This window comes from Equus caballus, chromosome 4 (assembly GCF_041296265.1).
Source record: "Equus caballus isolate H_3958 breed thoroughbred chromosome 4, TB-T2T, whole genome shotgun sequence".
Taxonomy (NCBI): domain Eukaryota; kingdom Metazoa; phylum Chordata; class Mammalia; order Perissodactyla; family Equidae; genus Equus; species Equus caballus.
The window spans coordinates 10,210,485-10,235,461 of record NC_091687.1 but is presented as its reverse complement, the minus strand read 5'-3'; the positions used below and the strand labels follow the sequence as shown (position 1 = coordinate 10,235,461).

The 24,977-nt window shown below is 38.1% G+C and overlaps 1 protein-coding gene across 10 annotated transcripts in view; it reads left to right on the top strand.

Moving 5' to 3' along the window:
* Positions 1–24,977, top strand: part of VPS41 (VPS41 subunit of HOPS complex) — a 178,661-nt gene that overhangs the window by 29,850 nt on the left and 123,834 nt on the right. For 8 of the 10 annotated variants that reach the window (XM_023638941.2, XM_005609089.4, XM_070265500.1 and 5 more), the window contains 2 exons: positions 6,548–6,655; positions 12,719–12,796. In XM_023638941.2, the coding sequence (XP_023494709.1) occupies positions 6,548–6,655; positions 12,719–12,796 (186 nt within the window). The remainder of the gene's footprint in view (positions 1–6,547; positions 6,656–12,718; positions 12,797–24,977) is intronic. The other 2 variants (XM_023638942.2, XM_070265502.1) reach the window with 1 other exon arrangement.

Genomic DNA, 24,977 nt, shown 5'->3' with positions numbered 1-24,977 from the left:
AATGTGTTTGTATATTATTTGTACAATAATATATAGTTCTTGATTATGTTGCCTTTGTTGATAGTACTGTGTTGTAGTGAATAGATCTGTTCCTTAAAAGTTTGTTAATTATGTTTTTGAGACTCAAATTATATGTTTTGATTGACTTGCAGTATAATTTCAATTTTGCTTTTTTTTAAAAAAGTCTTATTTTTGGAAGCAACTGGTTTTTTTAAATTTTTCTGTTCTCCCTCCATCTTCTCCAACAGTGATCAAAGAGAAATATTTTAGTATATCATGGGCTCCATATGAGGTGAATTACTTGTAAAGAGAAAATTTTTTAAATGCACATTTTCTAAAATTCAGATGTTCTGATATTAGATTTTTATAGCTTTTTTATATCTTAAACTTATAAAGTTGATTACTAATTTTGAATATTTCATTTCTCCTTAAGATAATTGGAATTCTAGAAAGAATGTTCTAGAGGAGGAAAGCCTTTATTTTATACCTTCATCATACCCATGGTTGAATATTGATTTGCTTTTTATTAACACTTAGTTTTTTACTGTGGAAGTTCAAACTGCATTTTCTTTTTGAGCAATGAGAATTCTTTTTGAGGATGTTAGTGTTCCCTGTAGTATCTAGCTTCAAAACATTGGATATTTATTAAAAGGATTTGCCCCTAGTCAGGTATAGTTGATGACATGAAACCAAGTAAACCATCTCTTGAGAATTCCTGGAGGTTCAGCTGAGGTCCTTCTGATGGGTGAAGCTGCGTGGGATAAAGGCCATCTCCAAAGAGCGAGGCTGACTTGTCCAGCAGTGCTCAATGGTGGTGTTTCGTACTAGCTTAACTTGGGCTTTATAAGAATCTCACCTCTCGCCTTCAATATGTCTAGTATCATTTTGTTCTGTAAAAAAAACAAACAGGACAAAACTGGAGTTTAATAAAGAAATGCTATCCAAAAACAAAATTTTAAGTTCTATATAAATATTAACAATAGAAAATGTAATGATCTGTTAACCTCCAGAATTCATGTCACACACACTTTTCAAAAGGACTGTAACAGTGGTGTGTAAAGTGTACTGATGTGTGACAGGTATGGATGAAGTTAAAATTAAAAAATTGGTTTTAAACACCAAAAGAATGTTTCTTGTACATGAATTTTAAATTATCAGGTGAGAAGTGTAATATTCTTTTTGGTACGCAAGTCCAAGGTGACAGGACTTCCTCCTTGAAATTTTATCCTATGGTGTTAGTAACAAATTACTAAATAGTTTTTTAGGCAGAAATCTTTAATTGCCTTAATTTGTTGTCCCCCAAAGTATTTTTTTTTTTGCTTTTAAGTTCAAAATTCACTAAGAATGACTCTGATATGAAATTTACTTTTAGATCATGTTCTAGAATCCTGTATGATGGTTTAAAGGACTTGTCTTTAATTAAAAGTGCTATACATTTAGTGAAAATCCATGTTAGTGGAGGAATTGATTCTTTTTAAAGGAAAGCTGCAAATTTTTCTTGTATGGGTAAATGTCACTCTGTTCATATCTTCGCTTAGCTGCAAGTCAGGACTTGTACTATTCCACTAGGTTGTCATAGAAACGCAGTTAACTGTCATCTCAAGTCAGACTGTTGATGGTTTTATTTGTAGGTTTGCAGGATTATTAAAATTTAACAAAAATTATTGATTTGCTTTTTATTAGCACTGGATTGTTTTCCATGGAAGTTCAGACTGCACGAAACCCTTTTTTTCTGTTTAGATGTTTTTTGTAGTGAAGCTCTATATTAAATCTGCTTGATTTTTAAAAATATTTTTTATTTAAAATGTGATATAAGTCTGCAGCAATACAGTAACCTCCATGAATTGTATATTTGAATTACTTTCCATTTTCTTTGTTTACAGCAAGCAGAAAAATACCTTAAAAATTCACCTTATCTTGCTTTTAACTTAACATAAGATACCTGTCAGAAAAGCGTGAAATGTTACATCAAGTGCCTAATATTGGAGTTTTCATTTTATTTATGGTTTTTGAAGCCTAGCATGAATGCTTCAGTGAACTGTATTGTGAAAGTATTTATTTTTGTATATTTATGTGAGAGAAATTATTTAGTTTTCACTTATAAATAAGACAGGCAAACCTTATTTACAGTAACTTTATCTAATGGTCCGAGGATGAGTGCTTTTATGCAAAATAGTCAAGAGGGTGGAATTAACTTTTCACGTTGGATGCGCATTTGATGTCCAGCCTGGAACAAGATGTGGCATCTTATTATAAAGACTAACATTCAGGGCTCAATTTGTATTTAACACGTTTACTTCAGAATGCACATATCATCTTTGCCACATTTAATGTTAACTTGTTGGTAATGATTTCTATTTCTTGCTTGGAAGTACATAAGCAGAACTGTTTGTTGCTTTTTGTAATTTTTCTTTTTCCAGGTTTTTTAGACTTGGTTAATTAGCTCTTTCACATTTATTTTAGCAACAGGTCGCTTTTTGACATGTAACAGCTCCTTGGGTTGGGTTGACTATCATAGCTACCTTTTTAAAGAAGTGTATGTCTTGAGATAACCATGTTTATTATGCTTCCTTCTATTACTATTCGTTCTTAAAATTATTCTTGGAAAGTTAATAGCAGGTGCATCATCTTTGACTTTACTACTCTTTTAATAACTAATAGCTTGTGCATACTTGGAGAAGAAAATTTAAGACAGCTCATCAGTAGACATGAATACTGATTTTTTTAAAACTAGGTTTATTGCTTTTAAAATTTTCTATCTGTTTTGTAGCTAGCCTGACTATGGCCCCCAGTGGTCCTCACCTCCTAGTATTCCTGCCCTTGTGTCCTCCCCTCCCACACTCAATTATGGCTGACCTGTATGATCAATAGAATATTACAGAAGTGTTGGTGTGCAACCTCGGAGGCTAGCTTGTATATAACATTGTGGCTTCCACTTTGCTCTTTCTTGGATCACTCACTCTGGGGGAAGCCACCTGTTATGTCCTGAGGACATTCAAGCAGCCCTGTGGAGAGGTCCATGAGGCCAGGAACTGAAGCCTCCTGCCAACAGCGAACACCAACTTGCCAACCACTTGAATGAGCCATCTTGGAATCGGGATTCTTTAACTCCAGTTAAGCCTTCGGATGATTGCAGCCCCAGCTGACATCCTGCCTGCAGCCCCATGAGAGCTCTAAGTCTGAACCACCTGGTTAAGCTGCTCCTGTATTGCTTACCCACAGGAACTCTGTAAAATAATATGTATTTTTGTTTTAAGTCAGTAAATTTTGGCATAATATGTTATGTATCAACAGATAACTAATGCACCTGCTAAATAAACACATGTTAAAACATTTCCTGTTGATCACATAGTTTAAATTTCTTTGTAGGCATAAAAATTGTGGAGGCTTCTGTTGTGATTTGTGATATTTTCATAGGAGTTTGGGTAGTGTGTTGTACAAGGAAGGCATTGACTTTAGAGCATTCATAACTGAATTTGATTTTTGGCTTTGTGTATGTGTCTTGATGAAATTACTTAAAATTTCTGATTGTCAGTTTTTACTGAAACTCTGTAAAATGGGATAATTATACTTAACTCACCGTAGATTTTTTTTTTAAGTCACGATGAAATGCGATATCTGATGTTAAGCCTATAGCATGACGTTTGATATATCATCCTCTCCATTTATCCACACATTAGCCCCCTTGCATGTGAAAATGCAAATCTGTGCCCCAAAGGTAAAGACTTTGTAAGCATATGAGTTTGCGGTCTGTGCTTGGTGTGTCCTGTCAGTTTTAATGTTTTCAGTAGACCCAGCTCATAGTACTCTGCAAGTCATTTTTCTTTTACATAATTTTCTTCTTACTATGATGCACCTGGGTGTGATTTTCTTCTTATTTATCCTGCTCAGGGTTGGAGATCTTCTTGAATTTGTGGATTGATGTCTTATCAGTTTTGGATAATTCTCAGTTGGTATCTTCTTACGTGTTGCTCCTGCCTCTCTTCCATCCCATTTGCCTTATCTTTCTGGGACTGTAATTAAAAGCATCTTAACCCTATTCACTGTGCTCGATACATCTCATACATTCCTTCCTTTATTTCCCATCCATTTTTCTTCTCTGGACTTCTCTTTGGATATGTTTTTACCTGTTTTTCATTTCACTAATCCTGTCTTCTGCTTTGATAATCTTCTGTTAAACCATCTATTGAGTTCTTAATTTGAGTTACATTTTTCAGTTGTAAAATTTTTATTTGATTCTTTTTTACAGATTGCCATTCTCAAAAACTCTATCTTTTCGTCTATTTTCTCCATCTTTTTCTCTTTTTTGAACATACTGGTCATAGTTGTATTAAAGCGCTTTTCTGCTAACTCCAGTATCTAGTTCACCTTTGCGTCTGTTTTTATGGTCTTGTTTTTGTCCTTGATTTTTAGTCATTTGGTCCTGTCTTTGGCAAACCTGGACATTTTTTATTGAATTCTCGGTATTGTAAGTGAAAAATTGTAGAGGCCCCAGTGATTTTCTTTCTCCAAGGAGTCACCCTTGCCTTACTGGACAGATGGTTTGGGGGTTATGTACCTTACTCCAGTCGGGGATTGAACTGAGTCAAAGCTAGACTGAAGTTTTGGTAAGCTACTTTTCATGTCCCCTGGAGACCAGGAGTGTTCTGAGTGAGGCCCCGCAGTATTCACCAGGACCTCATTTCCCGATGGCACCTGACTCTAGTTCTTGTCCTCTTGGCACCTCAAAGCAGCTGGTTTGCATTTTTGAGGCTTTCTGTTTAGCTTTTTTGCCTCACACTCTATGTAGCTTTGGAAATGGCCAGTCGTCTTCGGGGAACAGTGGTTGTGTAACAAGCTCACTTCTCTGCCTCTCTCTCTCACTGGAATCTTAGCCCCTCAGGTCTCCAGTTTTGTCACTCTGTCCCCACAACTATCAAAAAGCTCACTGCTTTCTCTGTCCCTAGCAGTGGCCATCGTCCCAGGCAGAGGCTGGGTTCTCAGCCTCCTGTCCTGCACCCAGAATTGGTAAATACCTCCAGGAAGAATGGCTGTGGAAGGCCAGCTCACCTCCATGGTTTCTCCACCACCTTGGAATCTGGTCCTTCTAGTTCAGGTTGCCGCAGCAGCCTTTTAATTGATGCCTTAGATGGATGCGGCTGTATATTTCCTCAAGCCTTTCTAGTTATGGTGGTGAGAGCATTGCTGCACCTCAGACTACTTGAAGGTTAGCTGTGAGGTGAAGACTATGTTTTTTTTAAGCTTTTTTTTTTTAAGATTGGCATCTGAGCTAACTACTGTTGCCAATCTTCTTTTTCCTTTCTTTTTTTCTTTCTGCTTTTTCTCCCCAAATCCCCCCAGTACCTAGTTGTGTATTTTAGTTGTGGGTTATGGGATGCCACCTCAGCATGGCCTAATAAGCGGTACCATGTCTGCACCCAGGATCCGAACCGGCAAAACCCTGGGCCACCAAAGCAGAGCACGTGAACTTAACCACTCCGTCATTGGGCCGGCCCCCTATAGAATTATTTTTGAAGGAAATCTCAATGAGTGGATTATTTTTGTGAACTTCTGTTTTGGCCAGCTTTAGCATATCATAGTTGTCAGCATGTGCACATTTTTTTTTGTTTCTCATTACGTATCGATGCAGTAAAATAAAATCTTTTTTTGAGTCATTGTAATGATATTTGTAACTACCCTTGATTTATTAAGTCATGGCCATTATAGTCAATCTAGATTTGATTTAGATCAATTTAGTTTTAGATCAATTTAGGTTGATCTAAAGTCAACCTAACTTTATTCCATAAATGTAAGGATTAGGGATATCTTATGATGCTATATCAACAGTGAGGTTGAACATATAAAGTTAATAGTGAATAGCAATACTTATAAAATGATTAAGAAATTTTTAATGCATAGGTAGGTTTATTTAGATGAGAGTAAATAATATATTTTCTAGCATGAACTAAAGTAATGACTGTGCATGGATTATCAGTTATTTAAAATAAATATTAAAATTTTTTATCTGAAGGGTAAGTATATATTTTCCATTATAGAAAGTTTCAAATTTTCTTTCACTTTGACTTAATGTTTTTGCAGTTATATTTTTCTAATGAAAATTAGATTTTTTTCAAATCTGACAAAAATATTTATAATCTTGCAATACAAAATTCACGTCTTTTAGAGATTTGTTGTATTCTTATGTCATTCCTGTGTTTCTTGCCCATGAGATCATGCTGACAGGTATTTTTCCCCCATACCTTTTATTGGCAAGTGTCTGCATAGTGGGCCAGGCAGTTTAGTATTTAATAAGCCAAAGTTGATTACTATCGACAGTAAGTATGTATATTCTTGATTTCAACTTTTGAATTTATTCCACCAGTAAAGTTGTAGCAGTTTTGATACATCTAGTTGGAAAAATGAAACGTGAAGCTCTTAACCTTTAGTTACAGTTGTAGTTATTGACGGTCATTGAGGGAACGGTCTCCGGTTCCCCCTTAAGAAGTGTATTTTGAGTCTATTTCGGATAAATCCGTGATATCTGTCATTTTCTCTGCTTTTTGTGCAGGAAGAAGAGAGTGAAGAGGAACCCAAACTGAAGTATGAAAGGCTTTCCAACGGGGTGACAGAAATCCTTCAGAAGGATGCAGCTAGCTGCATGACAGTCCATGACAAGGTAAGGTAGCCCTTGTAGAGGATTCTTCTGTAAGTCATGTCTCTTCTAAGTTTGTTTATACTTGGAGTCCAGATGCTTTTGGTGGTGGATTTTTACAGTAATTGTATCTCCCTGCCTCTCCTCCTCTCTTCTTCCTCACCAACAAGAAAACCAAACAACCAAAAATATTATATGTGTAATCGTGTGCACTCACTCAACACGTTGCAAGAGTGTATCAAGTAGAATTTAGATATTGATGGATGTGAAAGATTTATAGCAAGTGGTTCTTGGGAACTCTATTGCTTAATTCCTCAAATCATAAGGAATAGAGTAGGAAAGTGTTAAGATTAGAAAAAGTGTGGGGCTCAGTGCCTTCATAAGAATAGAAGAGATGACGTTGGAAGCATTAGGAATCAATCGACAAGCCCCAAATTATTACTTATGTATTACACGAATGAATTAATCCACATCTGGGTCTTCGTCGCAACAAAGCCCCCACCAGTTTTCTGAGTCGACGCTGAGTATCGTACAGCACCCTGAGCCCGTTCTTGGACCAAAACCTTCCGTGTCGTGGTCGGAGTACTGGAGGCCAGGCACTTTCACCCATTGCTCTCCTCTTCCCTGTGAGCCTCATCCTCTCCTTGCTCCTACCCCATTCCGTTTTGCTTCGGATTTCACTCCATTGTAAACAGATTCCTGTGCTCACTCAGCATGTTAATAGAACGTTTGCTCTCTGTTTTACCAGAAACCCCTCCTTTGAGACGCCTACTGTTCAGCTGCCCCACCTCTAGCCCTTCCCATTGCTGCCATCTCCCAACTACCTTGTCACTTCCCTTCGCCCCCTGGGAACTGGCCTTGCGGTTCTTCAGCCTACTTTAATTCCAGGGACTCTCCCGTCTGCCCTTTCATCTCCACCTTTAAGGCCACACCCTGGATGGTTTCAGTACCTGTAACTTGAGGATCTTTCAGTATACTCTCTGTTGACTCCTTTTATCCTTCAAGGTATTGTGTTAATTTTCCCACTAAGCCTGTTTTGTAACTTTGTGGCGCCCTGATCTCTGGTTCATTCTTTCTCTGTTCTTTTCTGTCTCTATCAGGTGGTTAACCGTCCTAACTTAACTTTGCCAGCATCTTCAATTCTCTTACATCCGTGTGCTTTCTTGTGCCCCTCAGCCTCACTCTGAACTCTGAGTCAGTGCTCTGATGACCAAGCCAGCCAGGCACTTGCTGGTCCAGATTCACATGTCCCGGTAAATGTGTCACTAAAAGTGCTCCTATTTATTTGCCCTTCATCAGCTCCTTTAGTCCTCTGTCTGCCTTCACTCTCAGAAGATGATGTCATTTCCGTTTAATTAAGATAATTGAATCTCTCAGGCATGATCAACCTCAGTTCCTGACCCCTTTCCCACCTCATCTGAATCTACACCCATCCTGACTCACAGGAGGTTTTCTTCCTTCTGTTCAAGGACCTTTTTTTGTCCACTGTTGTTTTTTACCTCCCCTCATTACTTCCCGTCTCTCTTAGAGAGACTATGTCCTGAGTCAGACCTATTCTAGCCCTAGGTAACCACTAATCTACTTTCCGTCTCTATGGATTTGCCTATTTTGGATAATTCATATAAATGGAATCATATGTTGTTTGGTCTCTTGTGTTTGGCTTCTTAGCATAATTTTTTGAATTCATGTGTGATATAGCATGTATCAGTACTTCATTCCTTTTTATGGCCGAATAGTGTTCTGTTGTATGGACATACCACATTTGGTCTGTCCATTCACCAGTTGATGGACATTTTGCTGCTTTTAAAACTGTGCATCTCACCTTTCTTCTTGAAACTTCTTTATCATGGCACCATTCTCATTATTTTCTTGATCATTTCTGTTACTCCCTTCTGGTTCTTTCACTTGCTTTTTACCTCTCCCTTTCCCTTACATGTTGGTTTTCCCAGGACTTGGTTCATTGTTTACATTTCTTCTGGATTTTTACTTTTCTGGATTTGAAATGTCATGTTTTCTGTGACACCTACACCCCGATGCTCCCCAGAGTAGCGTGCTTATTTATCCAGGTGCCTCCTAACCAGCTCCAGCTGTTGTTCTATGTTTACCTGAAACGCAGCACATCCATAGTGAACTTATCTTTTCCCTGTAACCTTGCATCTGTTTTTTCTTCTCTATCCCATTTAGTGGCATCACCATCTCCTTTGTCACCTAAGCCAAAGCTGACTTCTTGTCCACTTTCACCCAGTCTTCCCCAAAGTCCTGGTGATTTTCTTACCACACCTGCCCCAGCTTAGGCTCTCATCTTCGCCTGCCTGTACTCATGTGCCTCTGATTTTTCCACTTCAAACCCGCCTCCCATCTGGTTGCCAGAGTGATCTTTCGAAAATACAAATTTTAAAACCCATGTATAATTTTCCTTATCTACTAAGTAAAGTCTAAGCCCCTCAATATGGTATGTAAGATCCTCTAAGATCTTGCCCCCTTGTAGGATTGGCCTTATGTCTTACCACTTTCTGCCATCAGTGTGGTGCTCTGGTGGCAATGCTTGGCTGTCCCTATTTACAACATCTCTTCTGCCTGGATTCCACCCCCTTCTCACTTGCTTGAATCTGCTCCCATCCTAAGCCCAGGGTCCTTTAGTTCAGACATTCGTCATTTCTCCCTGGGACTAATGCACACATTGCAAACCAATCTGTCTTCCTCCAGATTTGCTTTCACTCTAGTCCATTCATAACACTTCGTTTACTAAAGTAATCTTGCAGAAATTCAAATCCTCCTTCCTAGAATTCTTTATTGGCTTCCTGATGTTTTCATGATTTGGACAGTCCTCCCCCCTTTCCTCTGCTTTCCTACCTTCATTTCTCCATAAATATTCAAGTGCCTCCTGTTAACCAACCTTTCCACTCCCATTGCCTGTCTCCTCCCCTGGGCACAAACTGGATGTTTCCGCTATGTAAAACTACTTAGAATTTCTTGACTTTGTCCAGCTCCTTATGTGACCCCATGCCTTGGAGTACATCACATCCACTCTGTCTGAAATGGTCTTTACCACAAGCTGCCTCCATGTCTGCTGTCTAACTCTCCTTCACATTTCAGTGCAGCTGACACCCCTCATGTTCCATAGAGTCTTAGAGATACTTGCATTTTAAGCGTAGTCTTTAAATTTAATTTTAATCAGTTAATTTTTTATATCTTTCTCCCTCATTATACCGTCCCCACTTAAGTCACGCTTGCTTATTATCTGAGCATATTTTAAATACTTTTTGTGTGTTGAATGGACCACTGAATGGATGAAATGGGGAACAAAGTTTGCCTGCCAAGACATCAAACTTTATTAACACTGTACTCAAACCACTTGGCCAAGGAGCTTGAGAGTGGGCTTTGTAATCAGTGCTAACTTCTAGAACATGCTCTCTGAATCTGAGACCCATCTTTCTATTCATCAGGTTTCTGATCCAGTTGAGAGTATTTTAGCTCTTAATTCTGGCCCCAGCACTGCCACTGATTGACTTTCCAGGGAAGTCACCTCTACTCTCAGGACTTATTTCCTCATGTGTATTGAAGGCATTCCTTGCTCTCATGCTTTGAATACTATAAAACGCTATGTGAAGCATAGATGATATTATACAGCTGACCATATTTGAAATATGATATTTCTTGTTTCCTTTTTCGTGTCCAAAGGACTGCTTATCACTTCTCCTACTTGTTTACTGACAAAAAGTCCAGTCATTCAGAGTAGAATCAGTTATGCTAGTGGAGGGTTCAGAAAAAGAATTTGATGCCTGATCTGATAGTTTATAAAATGAGTCAAGTTTCTGTAATTAAACACAAAAGTGGCTGATTAAATTGCAGTTATTATTTGCCCATCCTGGATACTAAGTGCTCTTACGTGGAAAAAAAAAATTAATAGTTATAAAAGAGGTGCAAGACTTAAAGGCTGGAAGGAGAGTCACATTTAAAGAATTTGTATTTACATTTGTGGTTTGTGGCCAATTCTGCATTTTTTGTTGTCTTTTAAGTAGTTGAAAGCATTAGCAAATTGAAGTATGAATCATCAATGATTTTGTTAGTTAAATAAATTTTTTAAGACCTGTATGATTGGCTTATCAAACTTGGTTTCTTCAAAGGGCACATGAAGTTATTTATTTCTAAAAGGAGCAGCAATAGTTTATCTAATCCAAGTGATGAAATATTTTTCTAAACAAAAGCTTGTCATAAAAACCACTGCATTTTTTTTTCAAAAACATTCTTAAGTAATTATAGTTTTAAGTTGAAACTATAAAACCAAAATAACTATCTTGTGTTTCCTTTCCATCTTAAGTATTGAATGAAATGAGTAACTTTGGAAAAAGAAAAAGGGAAGGCATTAATATTTCGGTAAAGCACCCTGCACAGAATCTTTAAAACTTCGAAAAAATAAAGTATAATTGGAGTTTCAAGAACGGCCTTCCCAGAGGGGTCAGAGGCTGACCCAGTATTAAAGCATTTTAAGGATCCAAGCCCCCTTGGTTTTCTAACAAATGAAATACAATATTTATGAGGCGAATCAATACTGTCGAGTACTTGGGGTGCAGGGAGCTTTTAAGACCCATTCTTTTCCCATAGATGGTCTCAGAATGAAGTGGAGTGTTGTTTGTTTTTAGCTAGTGTTATGTAGTATTTTTGTATTCAAATATTGTCAGAGTGTAACTGTAGGGAAAAAATTGCAACCATCTCAGTCCTCTATTTCTGATTAGAATGTTCTTTTGCTTCGGAGGAAACATCCCTGTTTGGTTTAAATATTCAGGCTAATTTCCCTCCAGAATTCCCTCTTTCCCCTTCCCTTTCCAGGCCCAGGCATCCTGTTTTCACCCGGCTTGCTGTCTGCCCTGGATGAGTAATCGGCGTGGCACCTGGTGCATTCAGGCAGGCCTGTGCAGCGGAATCGTCATACCTAGTTATGTCTGCACACCTGATGTTTTATTAACCAGTATTGATTTTTTTACCCCGGGGACTTTTTTCTTCCTGAAAAAAGGCAACCTTGCAGGGAGTGAAAGGCATTGCAGGGGATGAATTTCTAATGAACCCCCTTCTTTCCCTTTTTGTGACTCCTCTTTAATGTAGCTTCATATTTTAAGTGCCTGGACTGAAATTTCATTTTAAGCCATTCCATTTTGAGAAATCCTTTTAAATCTTGACTTTCTGTAGGGTTATTTTTTAAAGATTGTGCTGCTTGACTGAAACGCTTAGTAGTGCCTGTAAATTTGAGCATTTCATTATAGGTTGCAATGAAGCATGCTAACATGCAGTGAAATATAGAGAATTTGGAACTATTTGAGTAATGCGCAAAGAAATAAAAAGGGAGAAAAATCTCATGTCGTATTTCAGGTAGTCCTAAAGTTTCTTCTGGTTTGTTTAGGGTTAGTTCAGAGAATTAAAGGAACAGTGGGAGTTATGAACTAGTTTCACATCATAAAATGAGTATGTAGCACAGTAGTTTTTTTGTGACAAAAAAGGAATTTTTTTTGCATTAGGATATAAACATTTATACTCCATATTATACATTAACTTTTCCAGAGGCATTCTAATGCTAACCAATAGTATAAGTACATCTGAGTATTTTTATCTCTCTATATGGCATGGATTTCCTTTCTAAAAAATAATACTTTGTTGTTTGTGTGTGTATGTCTATGTTGAACTTAAATGATAGTGCAGATTTACACATTTGCCATAAATTAAGGTGAGTTTCTTAATCATTCCTTTCTGATTTTGAGTTCAACTGTAGGTTGGTCATGCTTTCACAGCTGCATTTTAATTTGCTGCCTCAGTCCAGCAGGCATTGTGTACAGAGCGCATACACACCATTAGTTGTCAGTAGATGAGGGCCCTCATGAGTCATTCTGACAGCTAGCTTGCACTATCACAATAAAATAGGCCCCGTTCTGTTCTTTCCCTGAAGCTGGAGACAAACCTCCTCCGAGGAACGCATATCTTCCAGGGCATTGCAGATCACGTACACATTAAGGAGGCTTGACTTTCAAAATGGTTTTATTACTAATTGTGTATTAATGGTATGCTAATAAACTGACCCTTCTGTTCTTCTTACAGTTTTTGGCACTTGGCACACATTATGGCAAGGTTTATTTACTTGATGTCCAGGGGAACATCACTCAGAAGTTTGATGTAGTAAGTATACAGTATAAAATAATGTATGAGCTGAATTTCATGCAAAAATGTGTGCCTTAGGATCTTAATTTTAGCTGTTTGTTTTAATAGCATAAAGAAGGATCTTTATCAATTAAATGATAGGGTGCTAAGAGTATAACTCTGAACTTAATAGTATATGCTAAAAATTTTAGAGGTGGACTTACAAAGAAAGAGCTCTATATGTATATGTTATATATTTTGGCTGGGTATCTTTTATATACAAACTCCCTTTAAAAATCTCTTTTTATGAATCCATTTAATGGCGATTCTTTAGTTAATTATTGTCATCCATTTGGCTTTAAATGGAGCATTTAAAATATTCCTATGTGTGTTCTTTTTAAATTGTAACAGTGCAGAATGTCTAAGTGAATTGTTATTAAAAAAAAAAATATTGGGGCCGGCCCAGTGGCGCAGCGATTAAGCGTGCATGTTCTGCTTTGGCGGCCCAGGGTTCGTGCTAATTTACGTACTTGGGCATTTGTGGACTCTTTACAGCATGGACCCTCTCATTTGGTGACTAGTGTCAGTTGTAAGTACGTGCCCCATCATCTTCTCTAGATGCCGAATGTCATTGAAAATTGATTGATCACCTTGCTGCTTCAGTTTCTCTCTTCTAAATATATAAAACTAGTATTTTATGTGAGTATTTTTATGCTTGGACTCTTAGGGGATTATATTGATTGAATTTGAAGAACCAAGTTTTTTGTTTTTTTAATTGTGGTTTAGAATCATTGAGGAAACGTTGAATTTGAAGCTTGGTTTTGGTGTTTAAGATGTACCTTGAAAGTATCAAGAGCATCCATGGTTGTGTGAATGTGAACATTTGGGATGAAAAAGGGGATCGTTTCAGGGGCAGATAGTACTTTTTTGAAGAAGGCGTCAGCGCTGTTGTGAGAGCCATCATGAGGTATTGGTGTAGTTTATAAAGGAAACCACAGTTTCTAGAGCTGATACATTGCATATGAAAGGAAAAGGGATGCTGTTTTACTTAAAAGAAACGGAACCGCCAAATGGTGGTAGAACCTTTGGAATATTCCAGAAAGGGAATTACGTGCTCTAATCATACTGATAGATCAGGAAAGTTGTGAGTTTTTGTTTTGCTTTAGCATCACTTCCAGGCAAGAGGAATATACTTTTGGCCATCTTTCATCTACCTCCTGGACACTGGACACCCGTCTTAATGACGTAAGCGTTTGGTCTTTCAGTTGCCATCCATTAAAATGTGTCGCTGCTGCTGGGCAGACCCCTTTTATGTGGTGTTACTCCTGTCTCCTCACCTTGAAAAAAGAACTTGCCTACGTGGTCTCTTAAATTTCCTGCTCCAGTTCAATGATTCTGTGACACTCTGCTTTTTAATATTGTATAGAAATTGTCGTGCTTGATTGCTAAGGTTCATGGTGCGTCTACCACTGGTTCCGCTGCCAAAAGAGAAACCAAGACAGATACTGCAGGAGTACATTCGTGTGTCTGCTCACTCATTCGTTTGTTCAGTCAGTCTCTGTGTCTGCTCAGTGTAAGCCTTCAGTGACATCTTCTGATGTTAATTTTATGTCAAGTGTATCTTACAACGTTTTTCAGGTCATCTATGGTATCATTCCTAAATTTGCCCACACTTTTTTTCACTTCTTTTTTTTGGTCCTGCTTACGTGACGTCTTTGAAAATTAAGTTCTCTATAGCTTTGCACTCTTTTTTTTTTGGCAGGAGAGGAAGGTGCCGTGGTGCTATTTTTCTTTATTTGTTTGCCTTACTCAAGAGTTTGATAGTCTGCTGTGGACAAGTTTTTCATGAGGCCCTGGCTTTTTCATGATTGTTACCATATTAGGTATATGACTTTCAGGTGACAAGTTTCAGATTGTCATTATCTTTTGAAAGGAGCCTCAATCTTCAGCTTCTTGTCTCTGATGAGTTTTTTCCTTTATTATTTTATTTTCCTATTTCTGATGATGTAGTTGCTTTGTGTGGCTCTGTATCATTGTTCCTAAAAAACAATTCTTTTAATTCTAAAAACACTGTTATGACTTGAATTTACTAATTTTATTTGAATGTAATGATTACTATATTTAATCAAGAACTTTTTTCATTAGAAATGTGTGAGAGTAAAACAAGTATTTTTTAAAAAATTAATGAATAAATGCCCTTTAGTTTCTGCTTCTAGGCGAAGATAATTTAAACAAAATAAAATTAGATAAATAATAATACCTTATATTTGTGTACCTTTTTTATTTTTCCAAGAAATATCTCTACAACTCCTTCATTACATTTATAGTTTTGAGTCTGGTAGTAGAAGTCGTGAAGCAGTGGTTCAAACCTCACCAATCAATAGAGTTTTGTTTGGCAGAGGTTGGGGGCATTGAGGAATCTCTCCTTTAATAAGGTTTCCCAGATGATTCTGCTATTTGTGATGGAGTGGAATCATTGCACCAGAGACTGTCTAACGTTATTTTAAATATATATGATATAAAAGAAGAAATAACTAAATAAATCATTCTGCATGTTGAAGAAAGTTATTTGTTATCCCATTAATATTTCAGGAGAAATACCGTTTGGCAGAATCTACAAAAGCTAAGCATATGCCTGCCTAATCGCCCAGCAGTTCCACTCCTAGGTGTATACTCAAGAAAAATGAATGGAGTGCGTATGTCCGCAAAAAATATATAGACAGGTGTTAATAGTAGCATAATTTTAATAGCTTCAAACTAGAGACAACCCAAATGTTCATCGATAGTAGAATGGATAAATAAATTCTGGTATATTCTTAGCAGTTAAAAAGAATAAACTATTGATACATGTAACAACATAGACGAATTTCACAGACTTAATGTTTAGCCAAGGAAGCCAGGCGCAAATGTGTACATGTTGTATGATTCCTTTTATATGGTGGTCAAGAAAAGGCAAAGCTGAACTATGATGATAGAGGTCAAATAATGATTTGACCTGCGAGAGAGCGCAGGAGATTCTTCTGGAGTGCTGATTATAGTCTCCATCTTGACGGTTTCCCAGGTATATACATATGTAAAAATCACTGAACTGTAGAGTTGAGATTTGTGCACGTTATTCGATACGAGTTATACTTCATAACACACCCGTACAGAAATACTTAGACACGTGTATGTCTCTTTGACCTTGAGCAAAGCTCAAATTATCCTTTGTCTGTTGAAGTAACCCTTTCCTCTACTCACTTCCAAACACCAGCGAATTTCCTAGGTTGGTATCCTCAGGGATCTTTATACAAATGAATCATGCTACTAAGATTATTCCTACAGCTGTATATTCTTCTACAGTTACATAAAAAGGTTGATAGAGAGGAGTCTGTGTTACCCAACCATCTATGACTGTTCTTTTGATGGGCAAGACGGAAAATCAACTAGGATGATACTTTATTTTGCCTGTTGATATTTACATTTGGGTACATTTGAAATATTCAGAATATGTGTTAATTAAAATGCTTTAGCCACAAATCTGTTTTTTAAGATTGTTTCTTGATGTAACTTTATGTTAACTCAGACTTAATTGATAAAATTCAATTTTACTTAACTCAAAGAATAAAATTAAAATAGGCCTTGCTTCTCATGTAAAAGGGCTCAAGTTGCTAAGAAAACTGCCTTCTTTAATATAGATCAGGCCGTATTCTCCTGAATAATGGTTGTCTTAATTGCTTGCACCAGTCTGTGACATGTGACTTTAATCCCTTAGAGAATCTCAAATTCCTTTTAAATTCCCACATGGCCTTTATGCCTAGGTAATGCCATTAATCATAGTAGTTACTTTCTCTTTAATAGCCTCCACTTTCCTTAAGCATGTTAATTTAAGTCTGACTAATTAGGAGTCAATGAGCACAGTATTTGGAGCATTATTCTGTATGTTTTAAATCTTTATTATTTTACGTGTGCTAGAAGGAGAGTAAAGAACTCCATTGACCAAACATAAGTTTCTGCCGTTTACCTTTATGTGTTTTTGTTTCTTTGCTAGAAATGGAAAATGCGAAGATTTTGCTGTCATGGTGCCCTGGCGGGATATATCAGATAAATACCTGTAAAATGGATGGTTACAAAAGGAAAGAGATAAAAAACCAAAACAGAACAGGGGCTTATTGGGCATTTTATGTTAAGATACATACCACGTTTTTTGAAATTAATCTCCTAACAGGTCGGTGCAGGATTCCCCCTGACTCCACCTAGAGAGTCTGTTGATATTTCTCTTCCTGTTTTTGATTTGGGATTCAACTAACACATTCTGTTCTTTACTGCTAATCTTTGGTGAAAACCCAGATTTCTGTCAATATTTAACTAGCTCACGCTCCAAAATTTAACACCCTCCTAATAGGTGTCCATTTCTGCTCCTTCTCCCACCCAGCAGTCTCATCTCTGGGTCTCCGAGAATGCTAGATAGCTCCTCATGACTTCCCAGGTAAAGTCCTGACTCTTTAGCTAAGCGTCAAAGACCCTGGTCACATGCTGAAACCTACCTTTCGAGTCTTGGTGTCAGTTTCTTCCCTCTTCACTGTGGTCCGCTCACCATCTCCTGAGTATTGCCTCGGATATGCTTGCTTCCAGTCTTTAATTATATCTTTCTAGAATGGTGGCTCTTCTTCCATTAAGTTCTGCTGTTTCTGTGATGTGCGTCCCCTGGATTCCTGTCCTGAGATGTCCTCTCCTTCTCTGAACTGCATTGTTACTATTCACTTGCAGCGCTAGTCCCTCCTGGTGTCAGTTCCAGCTTCACATGCATATTTAAGGTTTGGAGGGCGGGCGCCATGGCTCCTACTATGCTTCTCCCCTTGTTCCTCCCTCTCTTTTCTCTGGGGCTGTTTGGTACCCAGTAAGCATATATTGTTTGATAATATCTTGAAACATACCCATGAAACTGGTTTTCTGAAACAGACCCATGAAAATTAACCTCTCCGTGGGTCTCTGGGAGTCACCTCTCTGCACTCTTGTGTATTATTTCACCCTCAGCTCCCCGTTGGGTTGAGAATTAGGAATTGTTATATTGAGTCTCAACCTTAACTCCTACTTATGGAAAGTAACCCTTTTATGTAGCAATACTTATCAAGTTTTAACATATCACCTTTCCTAGTTGCTATGGGGAATTCATAAAGTCATCAAAGTTTAGAAGCTGAGGAGGCTTTAGAGATCATTCTAGATATAAAAGATACCAAGTAAGGAAACGGAGGGGAAATGGGCTTGATTTGCTTTGGTTCTGTATTCCCTGTCCACTTCCTCTTCTACCCTCGTCTCCTGGCTCATTCTAGGCCTCCCTCACATATCTAGACGCTCTAATTAAGTCATTTCCCTTACATAGTTTAGAAAGACGTTTTTGTGACTGGTGTTTAAATGGCCGTGGTTTCATTTCTGTCCCTGGGCCTGGGGACTCGGCCATCTTCCAGATTGCATTCCTGGCCTTCTACTGCTTTCTTTGGCTTAGAGGAATTAATCTCTAATATAAATCAGTCTTGTTTTTTGTTTCCTTTGTATTGATATATAAATATTGTTTGCAGGATTACCCATGTTTATTTTCATGTTTCAGCCAACGAAATGCCTGTCTTCTCGCTCATCTCTCTCTTTCCAATATAATCCTGAAAATTTATTGTTCCTTGAAGCCTCTTAGACTGCGTTTTTAATATTCACAAACACCTCTTTTATCTTTCACATGATTTAATCATCTGCTTTACTGTGATACCTTCATTTTGAATGTACAGTCATTTTGTTGAGATTATTTGCATCTGTGTCATTCTCGCCATAGAATGTGAGCTTCCTGAGGGCAGTTTCTGTATGTAATTTAACTCTGCATCCTCAGGGCTTAGCATAAAAGCTGGTAAAAAGTAAGAAATTGATAGAAGTTGGCTGAACTAATAATTCCAAATCTGAAAAGTTGCCTATATCTGGACTATTTTCCAGATAAGCAGGGTTTTACACCTTCCTTTCACATATCAGGGTTATTGTGTGTACGTTACGGGATATCATTTGAACATAACCATTTCTTTGCAAGTTAATGCAGATACCTTGCATTCGTTAATACCCTGAAGAGCCCAGCTATTTCGAGCTTATTCATAACATGGCCAGGATAATGTTGGGGTGACTACTTATTAAAAGAACCCTTGAAGCAGATCTAAAAACTTAATTTATCTCTCCTTGAACAAGGAAACTGCTCTACTATTGGTCTTGTGGTACTGGCTTATCACCCTGAAGCAAATCCCATCTATAGGATGCTGTTCCAGATGTGGTATCATTTCTTGGGAAGCATGGCATGTATCTTTTGATATTATCAAAGTGGTACATTGTTGGCTTAAATGTACCAGTGTCTGTAATACCTAAGACTGATTGGCAGGTCTCAGATTCTTATGTGTTTAAAGAACCTGTTTCCTATATTTGGACTTGGTATTTTGAGTGATAAGAAAATGTGTCAAATGAGTTGAGAATTACTTAAACAGAACTCATTCTAACTTCTGATGAATGGTGCCAAGGAAAGTCATATTTCCAATTTTATGCATTTTTTTCTTAAATAATCTCCAGTGTGTGGATTAAGTATTTATAGGTAAGTTGATAACTTTGGTAGCATTTATGCACAGAGGTGACTAAGAAAATATATTCAGCTTTAAGGATGCTCCTCTCATTTAGAATAGTTAAAATATCATGCTTACAGAATATTGTAATATCTGACCCTTTAGTGGTAACTACATTTGGGAAAATATGTCTTAAATAGCTAAAGTTTGAAATATTTCTTCATTGAACGAAGCTACCCTGGTACTGCACACATTTCAAAGTCATGGTTGAAGTAATTTTAACTTTTCAGAATAGGACTCTGACCTGGGTAGCAGACTGGGGCTAGTTGTCAGGAAGACTGTGGACCCCATTCTGTGGTGGGGGGGTCCTCAGTTCTGATGCCTCTTTCTCTGGGGTCAGGTGCTTATTGCAGCATAAGCACTTTAAAAGGATTGTGAACAGTGTGGAGGCTCCGAGGAGGAGTGATTAACTTTGTAAGCCAGAAAAAGTGACATTTGAGGTGAATCTTGAAGGATGAAGGAGTATTTCCTGATTGTTGGAGTGGGTCTGGACAGACTGATGCACTCTTCCTGTGAAACAAGGAATCAGAAAGGACTAGGAACAGTCATTGCAGACGTTTTATCTACATAGACGTTTTGTTGTTCCTCTGGTAGCTTGAGAATAGGGGAGTGGAGAGGAGAGAATGGATGGTGAGATGCACTGAGAGAGACTTAGGCAGCAGGTTGGGCAGAAGGGCCGGAGGAAAAACAAAGACATGGAGTGTTTTCATGTCAGCGTCGTTGTGGTGACTGACTTTGGAGTTAAGATTGTTTAGGGAAGTAAGTGAAACAAACGGTGATGGTAAATCGGATGTCTTGGACCAGGAGGCAGGGGCTTTTACCTGGGGTATGAGTGTCTGTGTATATAGTTTAATAGCAAATAGTTTATACCTGGAGTTTGTTAATAATAGACTTTTCAGTCTGTGGAAACCCTGACAGAGTATGTTTCAAAATAATGGTGTATTACTTCTTCCTTAAACAAGCTCCCTTTTTCTGTTTGTTTTATTAGCCTTCTCTAGAAATTACTTTTTTGGCTATAATTCCCAAATATTTTCATTTGATAGAGTCATGATATATTATGATAAATGGGAACTTAAAGAATATTTTGTTCATCTGTCCATCCAGACGTGAAATTCTTCTATAGCATTCTTATCATTTGGTTGTTCAGTCCTTATTTTACACCTCTACTAAGAAGAAAGTCTTTACTGCCAAGGGCGGCTATTGACTCTTAACACTTTTGCTTTTGTTAGTTTGATAGAAAAGGAAAAAATTCACATTAAAACTAAGTAAAATGTAATAATGCGTACCACTACACACCTCTCAGAGTGGCTAAAATTACAAAGACTGCTAATCAAGTATTGGTGAGGGTGTGAAGAAACCAGAACTTTCATACACTACTGGTGGAAATGTAAAATGGTATAACCACTTTGGAAAACAGTGTAGCAGATTTTTTGAAACATTAAACATACACCTACCATATGATCCAGCCATTCCACACTTAGGAAATGAAGCATATGAATGTTCATATCATTTTTATTTATAATGGCCGCTAAATAGAAACAATGTATATGCCCATCTACAGGGGGATGGAGAGAGAAAATGTGCTATATCCATACAATGGCATTCTGTTCATCAATGAAAAGAAATGAACTTTTGATACACACGACAACATGGAATCTCAAGGCTATGAAGTTAAGTGAGAGAAGCCAGACTCAAAAGGCTACATATTCTATGGTTGCATTCATATAAAATTCTAGAAAATGCAGACAAACCTATAGTAACAGAAAGCGGATCACTGGTTGCCTGGAGATGGCCAGAGGCGTGACATGGAGGGATTGTAAAGTGGCGTGAGGAAACTTTCAGAACTGATAGATATATTTTCATTATAGTGATCATGGTGAAGCTTTCACAAATGCACACATATCTCACAGCTTTGCCAGATTTACCCTTTGAATATGTGCGGTTTATCGTATGTCAATTATTTCTCAATAAAGCTGTTTTTAGAAAACAAAAAGACAAAACTACAGAAAAAATAGAATAATGTGTTCCCAGAGGTCATGTTTACACATCAAAATACTTAGGTTATTTGCATCCAGTCACCCCAAACTGTTGGATGTTCTGTAAGGTGTTTGACACTATAAATGACACCATACAAAGTGGGGTCTGGGTTACTGAGGATTTGTTTGAGGTTCCCCCAGAGCATTGGCACTGTGTTTCAGGTCAGAAAAATGGGCTTGTTTGCAATAATAGAGAGAGCAGCTTCTGCACTAAGTATCTTGTTAGGGTATCTCTGCCTAGTAGGCAGGAAGTCTACCAGAATTGTGTTAGATTTTCCAGAAGAGTTTCATCTCAGAGAGAGAGAATTAAATGCCCTGTGAGGTAGTCTAAAAATAGGATTCCATTTTACTTTAGTGCAAAAAAAATTAATATATTATTTCAGAGCATGGCAGAAATCCGACTCAGCCAGACTTAATCAACAGTGGGATTACTGGCTCCTCCTGTTGTATGTCAAGGTGACGTGCGGCTTCAGGACTCAGACGGTGTCGTAGAGTCCCCATTTCCAGGATAGGCTCTTTTCGTCTGGTGGGCGTCAAGGTCAGTCCACAGTCTAAGACCCGTGTCACAGAACTATAATCCTCATAAGCGAGCTAGGACTCCTCCTTCAGTCACTCTGGCAAAAACCTGCCAGGAAAGACTTTGCTGGGCCTGGCTGCGGTACATACTTCCCCCTGAAGCGGTTGCTGTAGGTCATTTGATAGGCTCCTCTGACTAGGCTTGACTTAAGAGTGGAAATTAGGGGAGGGGGATGAGCCCCACTCTGATCACACAGAATGAATTTCTTAAACAGAAAAGCAGGTCTCGTACTGCCTGGAGCTGTCTAGGAGCCAACTGTCCTGTGCCTGGTACTCCTATCGAATGATGCTAAATCTGGGAGGAATACTGGGATGAGCATCCTAGGGCCGGCTGGGGAATCTTGTGACACTTTATTTCCTTTGAACAGATCCTTTGAGGTGAAATCACTGGGTCAGATGCTATGAACATTTTTAAGGTTTTGCTGCAGATTGCTGCATTTCCCTGCACTTAGGTAATACCGAATTAGCCTCCCACCAGCACTGTATGATGAGAAGGTGTCACTGTGTCTCATCCAGCATTAGCTGTTAGCCTTCAAAAATTCTTTGCCACTTAGATTTCTAGAAAATAGGAATTTATTGATTTAGTGTGTATTTTTCTGTTTGCTAATGAGACTGTTTACTCTTTTGAGAATTGTTTACTTCATATGCTGTCAGTATGTGTGTAAAGTTCGAAATTGATTTGTAATTAAAAAGTTCGTTGTTTATAAGCAGAAATAACAACATTGATCAGGGTGGCTCATGTGATGGCTCAGAATCACAAGTCACCAGCAAGTTAAATTTAACACTTGGAAATAAATTGTTCCATATTAAATGAAACACTGATGATTTACTTTTAGGACAACAGCTGTTTTCACACTAAATTAATACTTTAAGTCTCAACTTTATTGTCTTTGTTCACTTACTTTGATTCTTTAAGTTCTATAAAAGCTGTAAACATAGGTGTTTGTAGCAAATTTTAACAGTGTTAAATTTTAACATTTTTGTTAAAACATGACTTCTATAACAAACTCTTACAGATCAATGAGGAAAACACACACAACCCAAAAAGAAACTGGACAAACAGTATGAACAGGAAATTCTCAGATGGAGAACCCCGAATGTCTCCAGTAACCACGTGGAAAGATGCTCAGTTTCTCTAGTAATCATGGAGTAATCAGGGAAATGTGAAATTATCCTAACCATAGATACCATTTCACACCCATCAGTTTGGCAAAACATTTAAAGTCTGATCAACACCAGATTTCAGACCCTGTGATGGGCCAGAGAATTGGGTGCTCTGCTCCAGGGGCAGAGGGCCTAGAGAGTCTGGACGCATCTCCTTGATGGAAGAGTGGCAGATGTCTGCTAGTCTGTAGTTTTATCTTTTAATTCCTCATTTATGGTATTTTCAGTGGTTCAGAAGTTTTTTTTATTTGAATGCAGTAAATCTGTATCAATCTTCTCATTTATGGTTTGTATTTTTTATGTCTTCTGAGGAAAAAGTTTTTTGCTCCTTCAAAGTCATAGAGGTGTCTTTCTGCGTTTTCTTCCAAAGGTTTTCCTTTTTACATTTAAGTCTTCATTCTTCCTCAAGAAAAAAATCCTCACTGTGCTGTGAGGAGAAGGATCTATTCCTTGATAGCGTGATGGCGTCTGAAGTTCTTGTCTTGACAGAAAAAAAATTACACAGAAACTTTACAACCTCCCAAACCTACTGATTCCCCATTTTCTTTTCTTAGTCTCACTTCAGGCCCTGACTCGGTTGCATTACTGGAAATCTGGCTACCCTAGAAAGGATGCAGAAAAGGTGCTGAGGGGATGATTGGAGATGAAGGCTAACGGGGCAATCATACCCAGCAGAGGGGTGGCTGGCCAGGGTCTGGAGTTGGCAGGTTGTGGTCATGAGGTGGCAGTTGGGCTGTGTGGCACTGTGGCTGCCAGCCAGCTCAGGGTCAGACTCCTGGCTTCCAGCCCTTGCCCCACATTCATTCGTTTGAGCAATTACTTAACCTCTCTTTCCGTTTGTCTGTAAAATGTAGAGTAGAGTTGCATCCCTGGTTGATGTGATTATTTTGAGGATTATATAAGATATGCATGTAAAACGTGTAGCACAAGGCTCAGTTAGCCATCATGAGGGAGGGACTCAAGCCAAGAGTCGGACTGCAGATGTTTACAACACTTCCTGCAGGAGAGCTGTTATTTTTTAATTCAGTTATATGGTTGGCTTAACAGTTGTCCTGACAGTGTCCAGGGGAGGCAAAATTAGAAGGGAAGGAGGCAGGAAGGAAAAAGGAAAAAGAAGGGAAGGAGAAAGAGCAAATTCCTCGACATACCCACTCTTACCAAGTGGTTTTGCTGCCTGCTCCGTCAGATCCTTTGTTTATTTGGGAACGGGTATCTTTTATCACATGGCATGAACAGGTTTCTCTCTTTGGACTTTTAAGAACATACTTGCTTATGTAACTGGGCTCTGTGAAGTGGTTCCTGGGGAGGTCTTGTGAGTTGACTCCAGGAAAAACGTCTTAGTGTGGGCACTTTGCAACTTGGTTTACAAGATGCCTCTTTTGAGAACCATTGAGAGATGACAATCTGCTTGGGAAATGACTTACTGGGGAAGTGATAAAGCACTGTTTTTATACTGGAGAGCATCATAGCAGTAATTTCTGTGGTGACAGTACAGCTGAACTGATGAAGTTTTAAATGCTCTTCATCTTATGTCTGAAAAATGAGGTAGGCATTTTCTACTTGATTAATGACTTGGTCTCAGTTATTTAAACTATTAGTGCTGCCCTTGTTAGAAGTGATTTTCTTTCCAACCTGTGGACACACAAAGGCTTTACTTTCTCAAATGTTTTTAGATAAATAGAATGCATTAGCATTGCTGCTGCTGCTAAGTTACAAATGAAAGCAAGAAAAAATAAGGAGGAACATCTGTAACACATTTGTCCTCCATCATTGATGGTATCATTAACTTGCACATTGAGACATTAAGCAGGGACGTCTGTG